Source organism: Engystomops pustulosus, chromosome 6 (genome assembly GCF_040894005.1).
Source record: "Engystomops pustulosus chromosome 6, aEngPut4.maternal, whole genome shotgun sequence".
Taxonomy (NCBI): Eukaryota; Metazoa; Chordata; class Amphibia; order Anura; family Leptodactylidae; genus Engystomops; species Engystomops pustulosus.
In genome coordinates, this window is record NC_092416.1 from 184,472,502 (window position 1) to 184,485,103 (window position 12,602).

The following is a 12,602-nucleotide window of genomic DNA, read 5'->3' on the forward strand; positions in this document are numbered from 1 at the left end:
TGTAACGTCTCAGCCTCTTCCTCTGAGGTCCTGGTGAGCAGTATTCCTGACCCTCATAGCTCCCACCTTCCAGCTTTTCTTAGTCTATGTCTCCATGTTCTGTATTGTGTTATCACTCGTCTCTGCTTTATCTAGTGGTTACTACTCACCTGGGCAGTTACCTGTAGGAATCTCCTCCTTACATCGCTCATCGCCCCTCACATATGTCTCTGGAGCAGTAATATTCTTCACGTCTTCATCCTGATACAAGAAAAAGGGTGAAAAATTGGAAAAGTCACCAGACAATGAAGAAGGTTCTTTTTAACCCCCAACTTCGACACTATAAAATCTGTCCTCCACTCAGGGAAGATGAATCTGTGACCCTGTATACCCCTTTACTAAATGTCTTGAGAGGCCTAAGAATTTTACTAGGGATTGCTCCACCAGGGAAACATCCAAAACTTACTTTAGCAGTTTGCCCAGAACATGAATACGGCTTCTCCCCTGTGTGAATGCTCTGATGTCTAGCAAGATATGATTTCTGAAACAGTTTTGTTTTTCCACATTCTGAACATGAATACGGCTTCTCCCACGTGCGAATTCTTTGATGTCTTAAAAAATTTATTTTTCCTGTATAACTTTTCCCACATTCTGAACATATAAATAGCAGTTCCTCTGTATGACTTATGATAATGTTCTTTGCAGTTCCTGATGATTCTGTAGATGGAACCAATTTAATAGGCTCAGGCGATGGATTGGTCCTGTGAAGGTCTGAGGATTCATCTGGGATGTTGTCCTGCTCTTCGGATGTATCTACTGACATATTAGGTTCCTCTGCTTCAGATTCTGATATCATATGTTCCTCTGAGCTCTTGGTACAGTCATCTGCAAAAAATGAACATTGATTGTGAGAAAACTGTTTCCACTGAACCAAAAGGTTCTGTATTATTACTGATGTAACATCTCAGCCTCTTCCTCCGAGGTCCTGGTGAGCAGTATTCCTGACCCTCATAGCTCCCACCTTCCAGCTTTTCTTAGTCTATGTCTTCATGTTCTGTATTGTGTTATCACTCGTCTCTGCTTTATCTAGTGGTTACTACTCACCTGGGCAGTTACCTGTAGGAATCTCCTCCTTACATCGCTCATCGCCCCTCACATATGTCTCTGGAGCAGTAATATTATTCACATCTTCATCCTGATACAAGAAAAAGGGTGAAAAATTGGAAAAGTCACCAGACAATGAAGAAGGTTCTTTTTAACCCCCAACTTGGACACTATAAAATCTGACACTCTAAAATCTGTGACCCTGTATACCCCTTTACTAAATGTCTTGAGAGGCCTAAGAATCTCACTAGGGATTGCTCCACCAGATCTACAAAAGGAAACATCCAAAACTTCAATTTCAAAATAAAACAAAAACGAAGAATAAAGAAAACTCGTCATTTGGAGTGCAAAGAGAATGTCACGGGTGCTCCTGCGACCCATGTCCCAGGTTGCAGGCGCACCAACGTGCCTCCCTGTGCCCCCTCACAGGGTTCACTTACCTTGCCGTGCACCAGCGATGGTCTTCTCACTGCAGCACGCACCCGCCTCCTAGAGCTTGTGTGCCGGCCGTCTGAAATTTAAAGGGCCAGTGCACCACTAATTGGCGCTGGCCATCTGATCTATAATTAGGCAACTTATGCTCCGCCGGATCTTTGTGCCCTTATACCATTGAGAAAGCATTCCCTTACTGTCTGTGCATTACCCGTTGTGAACTCCTACTATGTTCCTGACATTGATTCTTTGCCGCCAGTCTTGACCTTCCGCTCCTTCCCGACTCCGATCCTGTCCTGATCTTTTGCCTGACAACAACTGTTGACTCTGTACCTCGCCTTGGCTGCCACCGTTAGCAAGTCACGCCTGTGAGGTATCCCGCCGCAGCAAGTATAACCCGCTTTGTGACGGGTTCTGGTGAAAACCAGGTGTCACTTAGATCCTGCTCCCAGGTGTCGGCTAGCGACATCGCTCACAGGGTCTACTACCCCGACGCGGACAGTAAGATCCGGCCATGGATCCCACCAAGGTTCCCTTGCCAAAACTGGTTGACCTCACCACCATCATGGCTCAGCAGTCTCAGCAGATTGCGGTGCAGGACAAGCAACTTTCCCATCTCACCGCCATCATGCAGCAGTTTCTGATCACCCAGCAGCATCCTGTTCCTACGGCACCATCTGTTACAGCAGCTACTCTGCCTTCTACTGAACCCCATGCAGTCCAAATATGACAGAGACGCCAAGTCGTGCAGGGCTTCATCACCCAGTGCTCACTGCACATTGAGCTGATGCCACCGCAGTTCCCCACAGAGAGGCTTAAGGTGGCATTTGTGGTCAGTCTACTCTCCGGGAAAGCCCTGGCATGGACCACCCCCCTCTGGGATAGGAACAACCCGGTCGTTGCCAACATCACCGCGTTCCTCACGGAATTCCGGGCCGTCTTTGAGGAACCAGCCCAGGCATCATCTGCTGAGACCACCTTGTTGAAGGAGGACCTGCAGAGGTCCTCTTCTCCTGCCGATGCAGGGTTCTTTTTTGTGGCCAAAAAGGATGGCTCACTCCGTCCATGCATAGACTATTGTGGCCTTAACCCTACACTGAACAGTCGCTACCCATTGCTTTTGATCATCCATATCTGGGAAGGCGATGAGTGGAAGACCGCCTTCAATACTCCTAATGGGCATTTTGAGTATCTCGTCACGCCGTTTGGACTCTAATGTACCAGCTGTATTCTAGGAGTTCATCAACAACATTTTCAGAGATTTGCTATATACTGTGTTGTGGTCTACCTGAACGATATCCTAGTGTTCTCTGCAGACCTCGAGTCCCATCAGATTCAGGAACGACAAGTTCTCAGGCGCCTAAGCACAAAACTCGAGAAGTGTCAGTTTCATCAGAAGAGTCTTCCATTCCTCGGTTACCTCATCTCTGACAAAGGACTAAAGATGGATCCTATCAAGTTATCTGCGGTACTTCAGTGGCCTTGCCCAGTAGGACTTTGTGCTATCCAGAGATTCCTGGGCTTCGCTAATTACTATCGGCAGTTCATTACGCATTTCTCCTCCCTCGTGTCTCCCATTGTGGCACTGACAAAGAGAAACGCCAATCTTAAGCTATGGCCTGCGGCGGCTGAAGAAGCTTTCTCCAAACTGAACTCTGCCTTTGCCTCTGCTCCTGTTCTCAACCAGCCCGATACTGAGAAACAGTTCCTGCTCAAGGTTGGCGCCTGCTCGGTTGGTGCTGGAGCTGTTCTCACCCAGAAAGGGCCCAAAGGTTGAACCCTCACGTGCGGCTTCTTCTCTAAGACCTGCAGAGATGAACTACTTTATTGGTGATCGGGAGCTTATGGCCATAAAACTTGCTTTGGAAGAGTGCCATTATCTTCTGGAGGGAGCTCTACATCCAGTCAGTATCTATACTGATCACAAAAACCTCCTGTACCTCCAGACTGCTTAGTGTCTCAATCCACGACAGGCTCGCTGGTCCCTCTTCTTCTCCCGTTTAAATTTTTTGATAGATTTCCGTCCTGCAGAGAAGAATGTTAAGGCCGATGCCCTCTCCCGTGCCACTGACGTAATTGGGGAAGAACCCGTTCCTAGACACATTGTTCCTCCTGAACGTTGTTTGTTGTTGCTCCTGTGGACCTACGGCAGCTTCCTCCTGGCAAGACCTATGTCCGATCCGCTCTACGGAGGAGGATATTAACTTGGGGACATTGCTCTAGTGTGGCTGGGCACCCTGGTGTGAAGACATCTGTCGCTCTCATATCTCGTTTCTACTGGTGGCAAGATCTGGTCAAGGACGTTCGAGATTTTGCGAGTTCCTGCACTTTGTGTGCCCCTAACAAGTCATCACTTATCAAGCCAGCAGGACTGCTCCTGCTGTTGCTGATACCCAGTTGCCCATGGACTCACATAGCCATGTACTTTATTATGGTTCTCACATCTTCTTCCAGTAATACAATCATTTGGGTGGTAAGAGATCGGTTTTCTAAGGTGTCCTACTTCATTCCTCTGCCTGGTCTAACTTCTTCTCCTCGTCTTGCTAGCCTGTTCCTTCCTCCATATCTTCCGGCTTCATGGACTTCCCCTGCACATTGTCTCAGACCATGGGGTCCAGTTTGTTTCCCATTTCTGGCAATCCCTGTGCGGTCAACTTCAAAGTGATGCTGGACTTCTCCTCAGTGTACCCTCCACAGTCCAATGGGCAAGTTGAGTGGGTTAATCAGACCCTGGGCTGCTGCTATCTCCACCTAACAGGACGACTGGTCCACTCTACTGCCATGGGCAGAATTCCCCTACAACTCTCTGGACTCGGAGTCTGCCGGTGCTGCTCCTTTCTTTGTTGTTTATGGACAACATTCACACTTACCTCTTCCTCTCTTTGTGTCTACTGATGTTCCTGCCATGGAAGAGTTGGTAAAAGACCCATCACACCAGCAGCAGGTTCACATACCCCGCTGCGCTCCAGTGGCGGTCTTCTCGCTCCAGCGCGTGCATCCCCTCCTCTTAGGGTGCGCACATGCCGCGAGTCTGAGATTTAAAGGGCCAGCACACCACTAATTGCCGCTGGTGACCTGACAATCTATAAATAGCCAACCTCTTCCCTCATGCCCCGCCGGATCTTTGTGCCCTTATGCCATTGAGAAAGCTTTCCCTGACTATCTGTGTTTTAGCCGTTGTGACCTCCTGCTACGTTCCTGACTTCGATTCTTTGCCGCCTGTCCTCACCTTCCGCCTGACATCTACTCCGATTTTGCCTGTTGACTCTATACCTCAACCTTGGTCACCGCGAGCAAGTTTCGTCTGTGGAGCGACCTGGTGGTATCCTGCCGCAGCAAGTCCAATCCACTTTGCTTGTATCATTGCTTTCAGTGGTACAGTGGGTCCAATACCTCGACCCTGACAGTGAAAGCTGTAAACAGCAAGAAAGAAGTTGTCCGAGGCACCTAAGTAAGATCACAATGGGGCATATTTATCATACACTGGAGCACGTGCGCCAGTGTATGATAACCCCGCCGCTGCATAGTCGCAGCGCGGTACATCACCGGAGCTGTCCTGTCACCGCGGCTGATCCTGAGTGAGTGCCGCTGGGGAGTTAAAGGGGGGTAGAAATTGTTTCCGACGCTAGGTTAATTGGCTTACCTCCCAGGGAATAGTGACTGTGCTCTATAGTGCCCAATTCCCCAGTACTGGCCATCGCCCATAGCAACGGACATTGTGTACCCCTTAGGCCTCATTAGGCTAGCTCAATCATGTCAGCCCAGGACGAGGATACGGGTCCGGAGCAGGTACCGTCCCCTGGTCCCTCCTCAGGGGACTTGAGCATGTTAAGCCCGCCAGAGAGTCCCTTCAGCCCTGCTACAGCCAGTGTCCCCGAGACTCCCACCATGATGCCTCTGACCATGCCTTACTATCTGGGGGCCTCCTGGTTACCACACTACGAGGGAGAATTACACACTCTCCCTGAATTCAGAGCCAAGTTGTTAGCTACCTTCGCCCTGTATCCGCTCACAGAGGAACAGAAAGTGGGCATTCTAACCGGGCAGTTAAAGGGACCCGCTCTCCGGGAAGTCAAGTCTTGGCCCTGAGAACAGGGCCAGAATGTGGTCCAAATTCTCATTAGGCTGCGCAACACCTTGTGAGTATGTGAGTTGCGCAACACCTTTGACAAATGTACTGCCTCAGAGTTGAAGCAGAAATTCTTCGGGAAAAGACAAAAGCCTCAAGAGTCCCTCAGAGACTTTGCCCTCCCCCTACATGAGACATGGAAGGCCATAACTCGCCTTGATCCCAAAGAGGCTGAAAACTCTGACCAAACCCTAAGGGAACAATTCATTAATGAACTTGTTGATAGAAATCAAAGGTGTCAACTAAAGATAATCTTTACTCAACATGCCCAGGCCTCCTTTCTTGAGTTCAAGGAAATTGCCATCGACATATTAAGGGACCGACTGCCCACTGGACCGCAGAAAGATCCTGAATCCGTGGAAATGGAGGACACTGCTCTAGCTTGTCATCCAATGCAGCCGACATCACTGCCTACCGCAGAACAAGTCACTAACCTGGCGGACAACATGAGTAAAATACTCGACCGATTGTCTCAGTTTGAAGTAACCATCTCCTCAACACGGAGAAAACCACCAGGGGACTCTGTACGGTCAGTCACTCCTTGTGACTCCCCAGTCAAACCGCGCCCAAGGGAGGCAAAGTCCCTCAACACCTGGAGTCAGAAGGAACCCCGCCAGGGGTGCAGCTACTGCCATAAATACGGGCATGAAGAGGATGGATGTCGTCAGTTAAACGACAAACCCTTGGAGCTACGGGACGACCTCCAAGGGAAGAACCTTTAAGTCCCCGAGATGCCAACTGGATGCCCAGGTTCGTGGGGACTCGCCCCATGGTTCATGTAACCATCAACGGAGTAACCCTACCGGCCATAATTGATACAGGCTCTCAAGTGACCACCCTCCGAAGTACGACCTTCGAGAGATGCCGGAGAGGAGCATCCTTAACACAGCCTTGCAAAGCTTACTTGAACATTATTGCTACCAATGGGAAGACCGTACCCATCCACGGCTACTTGGAACCCACACTAACCATTGGAGACACTGAGTTAACCAGGCAGGGCGTAGTGGTGACACAAGTGCCTGAAGACGGTAACTTCTCCCTGGTACTGGGTACCAATGTCCTCTGCAACTGCTACCCTGAAGTGTTGAAGGCTCTCCACAACTCTCTACCAACAGTGCCCAACGGTTCCCGGAAGGCAATTCAGGAGACTATGCAGGTCCTAGCGGTGCAACAGAAGTTTGCTGGCCCGAATGGAGAAATCTGCAGAGCCCGGATCAAAGATCCACAACCTGTACGCCTTCAACCTGGGACTGAGACGTTAGTATGGTGCCGAGCCTGCATGGGCGTCCAAGGTCAAGACTGCCAGGCTATAGTAGAACCTCTACCAGCTGACGAAGACCTGCCCATTCTAGCCGCCAGGAGCCTAGTCGGTGTATCCCGAGGACAAGTACCCATCAGACTACTAAATGTGGGAGATTCCCCAGTGGATCTGAGAAGATACTAAGCCATAGCCACCCTCTTCAGCGTCCACCCTGAAGACTTAGTGGAAACCTCTCTGTCTGCCTCCCAACAGCTGGAGGTGAAACAAAGCGCTGAGGGTGAGCCTGCCGAGCAGTCCTAATGGCTTGAGCTCAATATTGGAGACGACGATATTACTCCTGCAGACCAAGTACAAGGTGTCCTGGATGTCGTCATGAAGCACCACCAGGCCTTCAGCAAACACCCACTGGATTTTGGGCAGAAAACCCTGATCCAACATACCATCCCTAATGGCTCTCATCCTCCTATCAAAGAGAGATACTGGCCAATACCTCCAGCCCGCTACCAAGAGGTGAAGAAGCTGGTGCAAGAGATGAAGATAGCCAATGTTATCCGGGAGAGTCACAGCCCATGGGCTGCCCCGTTGGACCTTGTGAAAAAGAAGGATGGAACCCTTCAGTTCTGTGTTGACTATAGAAAGATAAACAATATCACCCACAAGGATGCCTATCCGCTGCCTCGATTCGAGGAATCCCTCGCAGCCCTAGGGTCAGCTGCTTACTTCTCGACCTTGGATCTGACCAGTGGCTATTGGCAAGTGGCCCTGGCGCCTGAAGATAGGGAGAAGACAGCTTTCACCCCCTCAATGGGCCTGTTTGAGTTCAACAACATGCCTTTCGGCCTATGCAACCCCCCCGGGCACGTTTCAGCGTTTAATGGAGAGATGTTTGGGTCATCAGAACTTCAAGACCGTCCTCCTGTACTTGGATAACATCATCATCTACTCCAAGACCTACGAGAAGCACCTCCAACATCTGGCTAAGTCTTCAAAATCCTGAGCCCTGGAGCAGCGATGGGCTTCCAGGTTAGCGAATTTCAACTTCACTATCAAGTACCGGGCTGGCAAGACCAACGACAATGCTGATGCTCTGTCCCGACTCGCTGACTAGTGGGAGGGGCCCTCCATGGATGCTCAGTGGGAAGATGTGGAAATGCCAGGGTTCTTTGCCCGGTTTATGCACCAAGAGGCCCAGAGAGTCTACTCCTTACCCTCAGAAGCAGTACCAGCTACCCCGCCAGAAGAGTCTGTGCCGCCGGCAGAAAAAGACCTCTGGATGAGTCTGCAGGCTGATGGCCGCGCCATAGGAGAACTTATGGACTCTCTCTCTAGTGGGCGAGTGCCTGAACGGATTCGTCGGAGGAGGGCCGATGGGGAATTATCCCAATTGTGGCGCCAGAGGAAGACTCAGTATGCATGATGAGTATGCATCAGGGCCTACTGAAAAGGAGAACTCTGGATCCTATCACCTATGACCGACTGTACCAGGTTGTGATTCCCCGGAGGGATGCCAAGATAGTGCTGGAAATGTACCACGACCAGTCCGGACACTTTGGCACTCAAACGAATGAAGCTACCCTCCGGAAGCGCTTCTCCTGGGTGAACATGAAGCCCGACATCGAGAGCTGGTGCCGGGAATGCCCAGCCTGCGCAATCGCTCGAGGAGAGCGACACAATCAAAGGGCTCCTCTACATCCCATTGTGAGCCTACGGCCTTTGGAGATTCTGGCTCTGGATCACGTGAAGTTGGAGCCCAGCAGATCCGGTCACGAATATGCCTTGACAATAATCGACCATTACACCAAGTTTGTGGTTGCAGGACCAGTCAGAGACTTGTCCGCCAGGACCACCGCAGCGGCCCTGTTGAAGAGCTTCATCCTCCCTTATGGCTGTCCGGATAAAATCCTTACGGACCAGGGAACTGCATTCGACTCACAAGTGTTCCAAGAGCTGTGTACCCTCTATGGCTGCAAGAAGCTGAGAACCACAGCCTACCATCCTCAGGGCAATGGGCTCTGTGAGAAGATGAACCAGACTCTCATCAACATGCTGAGAACCCTGACTCCTTCAAAAAGGGCTGACTGGCCAAAGTTACTACCGGAGCTAGTATACCTGTACAATAATACCACCCATTGTTCCACAGGATACACTCCCTACTACTTGATGTTCGAGAGACATGGCCATCTCCCTGCCGATATGGCCCTGGGCATGGAAAACCCCGATTCACAATCTCTACTCCCTCAGACTGATTGGGATCAGAGGCGCCTGGCGGATGCCAGAGAAATTGTCGATCTTCGGGTGGAAGAGGCCCGAGACAAGCAAAAGAGAGACTTTGACCGCAATGCCTGTGCTGAGCCTTTGCCCCCGGAGAACGAGTGTGGCTGAAAAACAACCATCCCACCAGTAAGTTAGATGGGCGATGGCAATGTGAGCCATACCTAGTTAGGGACAGTCTCTCCCCTGAAGTCTACGAGATTTCAAGAGGAGACCGTCCATCAATCCGGGTACACAGGAACCGACTGAAGAGATGTCTACGATCCTTCACCCCTGTGTCAAGTCCTAGGACTCCAACTTCTAGTCCAAGAGCCCTATTGTGTTCCTCTACCCCCAGTTTCCTTGAACTTGTGACTGTGCCTCAACTTTGTGTGATTGCCTCTATTCCAGCGAGAGTTACTCCAGTGCTGCTGACTGTGGAGGATGACCCTGTCCTAGAACCTGTTGCCCCTGTCATCTCTGAGGAGCCTGCAATCCCTACTCCAGTGCCTGATTCTCAGGAGATCACAGCGAGAGACAAAGGGGAAACCTCCTGCGTATGTGCAGGAGTACCAGTTGTCCCAACAGAAAGATCGGAAGCCGAAGGCTGTCTGCTTTGCCGATCCTGAAGTACTCACTCCTACAGACTGCAATTCAGATTCTGAGTAACGCCTGATGGGCTGTATCCCTCTCCAGGTACTGTGTATATTGTAAATAATGTTCTTTATCTGCTATTCCCAGTTGGGCTGAGCGCCCCTAACCCATAGAGGCAGAAACTTTCCTGGGACTCTTCCCTTTATTTATTTACCTCAGTCAAGAGACTCTCCTTGAACTGCTTACCAGTATTATATGTTACATAAGCATCCACCTCTGCTGAAGCAAAGATAACTACCAAAGGATTCTGTTCCATTACATCCAGAGTAGACCGTTTGTTTACTGCACTTTTTCCCACGTCAAGGGCTGTGCCCATAAGATGGACTTTTTCTTCAAAAGCCTTCTGAGAGACTTTTAGCCAGTTACTACAAGGAAAAGTTGCTAATGACTTTTGTGTTGCACTGAATGTTCTTTATTTGCAGGATTGAGACATTCTGTTTGCATTTATGCCTTTTCTCCACAGGAAAATGGACATTTTGTGGCACTTTGCTATTGCCAACCTGAGTAGCTCTTCTCATGTAACGTTCAAGCACTTATCCATTGGGCTGCTAAAGCCAATGTGAGTTATTTAATGTTTGCACAACTGCCATCTATTGTCAGTAGTTTGCAGTAACCTATTCATAAGCTTTTGAGACTGTAGTGTGCCTGTGTCGGACCGTTTTCATGTAAACCCTGATCGCAATCTTATTCCTCAAACCGAAGCTTCGTAAGTGGGGGTATTCCGTAAACTGCGGGTCCTTAGGGGACCGGGGGTGCTAAAGCTGTAGCACCAGGATGCCAATCACACAAGGGTAAGAATGTCAGTCAGCAGGTAAATTGTACAATGTCTTATTGTATCACATATGCCAATGTAATACACATATGCTATAAATTTGTCGGCAGGGAAGAAGTGTTCATAAACAAATATACAGGCCTTGGTGCAAGGAGTGGATTAAAGTACATGACACCACGCCTTACATACTGTACAGTTTGGTTTAACGGCGTCAGCGCCCACCTGTCGTGCTTAGAATACACATGTCCTTGTCTTAGTCCGACACCAACCCAGGTGCCTGTCTCCAGGACCATGGGCGGCTTGTCCCTACAGATCACTTAGCCTGCACTTCACCAAAGTGCCTCTTTGTATTTACCTCTACCGGCTATTCCTTACACGGACCCCGCGGAGGCCGCCGCTGCTGGCCAGCAGTGGGTCCTCTGTGCCCTATCCAGTCAATAGTTGAGACGAGGGCGGCTCTTTCGACTGCCCCGGGGGTATGCAACATCCCTGCCGATTCAAGGCAGAGGGGTTGTTGCGAATATGTCCCAATATGTAGCCTGCAACCTGTGTGGAGTATGATCAACCCCACAGCAGGTCACTACACAACACAGGGAACACTGCAGCGGTAGATTCTGCCTGGGGAGGCAGGAGTTAATTGTTTAAGGTGATGTCTTTCCATCAGCCAATCACACCTGTTCTCATATTGTATTGTAAGCTGGGATGCAATTGGAGGAGTAACCCCCATCTGACCAGTGGGAGCAATAAAACCCCTGGTCAGGAAAGTTCTAGAGGTCAGTCTAGTCCAGTCAGTGCAGTCAGACAGAATAGTCAGACAGAGCAGTGAAACAGTATAGCTCTGAGGAGTTAGTGAGAGTAAAGGGGTATCATCCGACCTTCAAGGGTGATATCTGAAGTAACCCAGGACAAGCTGAAGCATCCTACTAGGACAAAGCTACCCCCCAGCCTGACCTTGCATCCAGGCTGGTGATCAATCCCTGTGGTTCCCTCTACAAGTGCATCCCCAGCCTGCTACTATTTGTCAAGATTCGTTTGGTACGTTATCCACTGTTTCTGTCAGTTCCCATAAAGAACTGTAAGTTATTTTTGTACAACGTCTGATCCCTGCTACTATGGCTGTCACCATAACGGGCACCCTATCCACCACACAGGGACTCATACTCCAGACCCCAAAGGGTTGCCCCAGGGAGAACTACTACAGCAGCCTCTCTCTCATCATTTTTTGCCAACACCACCTGCTGGAGACCTGCCAGGCTGTAGGACAGCCCTCCGGTTCCCATACCTAGCACCATGACACTAGCGTGCCTTGGCCGCAACCGCCAGCCACTCCGGTATTCCGGGCCCCGGCTGTCTCCAGGCCCCAAGTAAAGGCTAGGCCCCGGTGGGGGATGTTGCACTAGCATTTGTGATTATTTCAGGGCGTGGCGCAGAGGTCCTGATAAATGTGCCCCAAGATCTTTATTTCATCTTGATGGTAAAAGCATTACATGAGTAGGAAAGCCTAAGCGCTTCGAGCTTCTCTGCTCTTAGTCATGGCATAATACACATTAGCAAAACACTATTTAAAATAAACAAACACCAATGAAATGCTTTAGTCCAAATTACATCTCAAGTTAACCCTTACATAACCAAAAGACACACTGAATACAAGGATTACGTCCTCAAAAAATATTTCAGTATAATAAAATTGCGTTAATATAAGAAAAAGATATTAGTAAAAATCTGTAATGTTTGATTTCAAGTTTAATTTCGGAGAAGCGGACATGGAGGAACTTGGCAGGAGGACCCCATCACCCATAAGTTGACGAACATGCATTTGGTGGCAGTCTACCACCCCTAAATGTGGTGGTAGATGTCCTTTAAAATATTCTCTATAGCCCTTGATAAATTCCTTGAGAAGGGAATGTTGGGAAATGTTATTATTCAGTTACCCTAGGGAACCTGCAAAGGTATAATAGCTCCTAAAATGTATTCCTGCAAAATCTGCTCTCCAAAAGCCAAAAAGTGCCCCTTTCCTTCCA

General features: G+C 49.5%; 1 protein-coding gene across 1 annotated transcript in view; it reads right to left on the minus strand.

Moving 5' to 3' along the window:
• Positions 1 to 91: 91 nt before the first annotated feature.
• The window catches only part of LOC140065410 (uncharacterized), a 39,542-nt gene continuing 27,031 nt past the window's right edge, over positions 92 to 12,602 (minus strand). Inside the window, exons 4-6 of the mRNA XM_072113030.1 lie at positions 1,084 to 1,174; positions 446 to 864; positions 92 to 240 (exon numbers count right to left, since the gene is read on the minus strand). Coding sequence (XP_071969131.1) covers positions 142 to 240; positions 446 to 864; positions 1,084 to 1,174 — 609 coding nt within the window. The 3' untranslated portion in view covers positions 92 to 141. The remainder of the gene's footprint in view (positions 241 to 445; positions 865 to 1,083; positions 1,175 to 12,602) is intronic.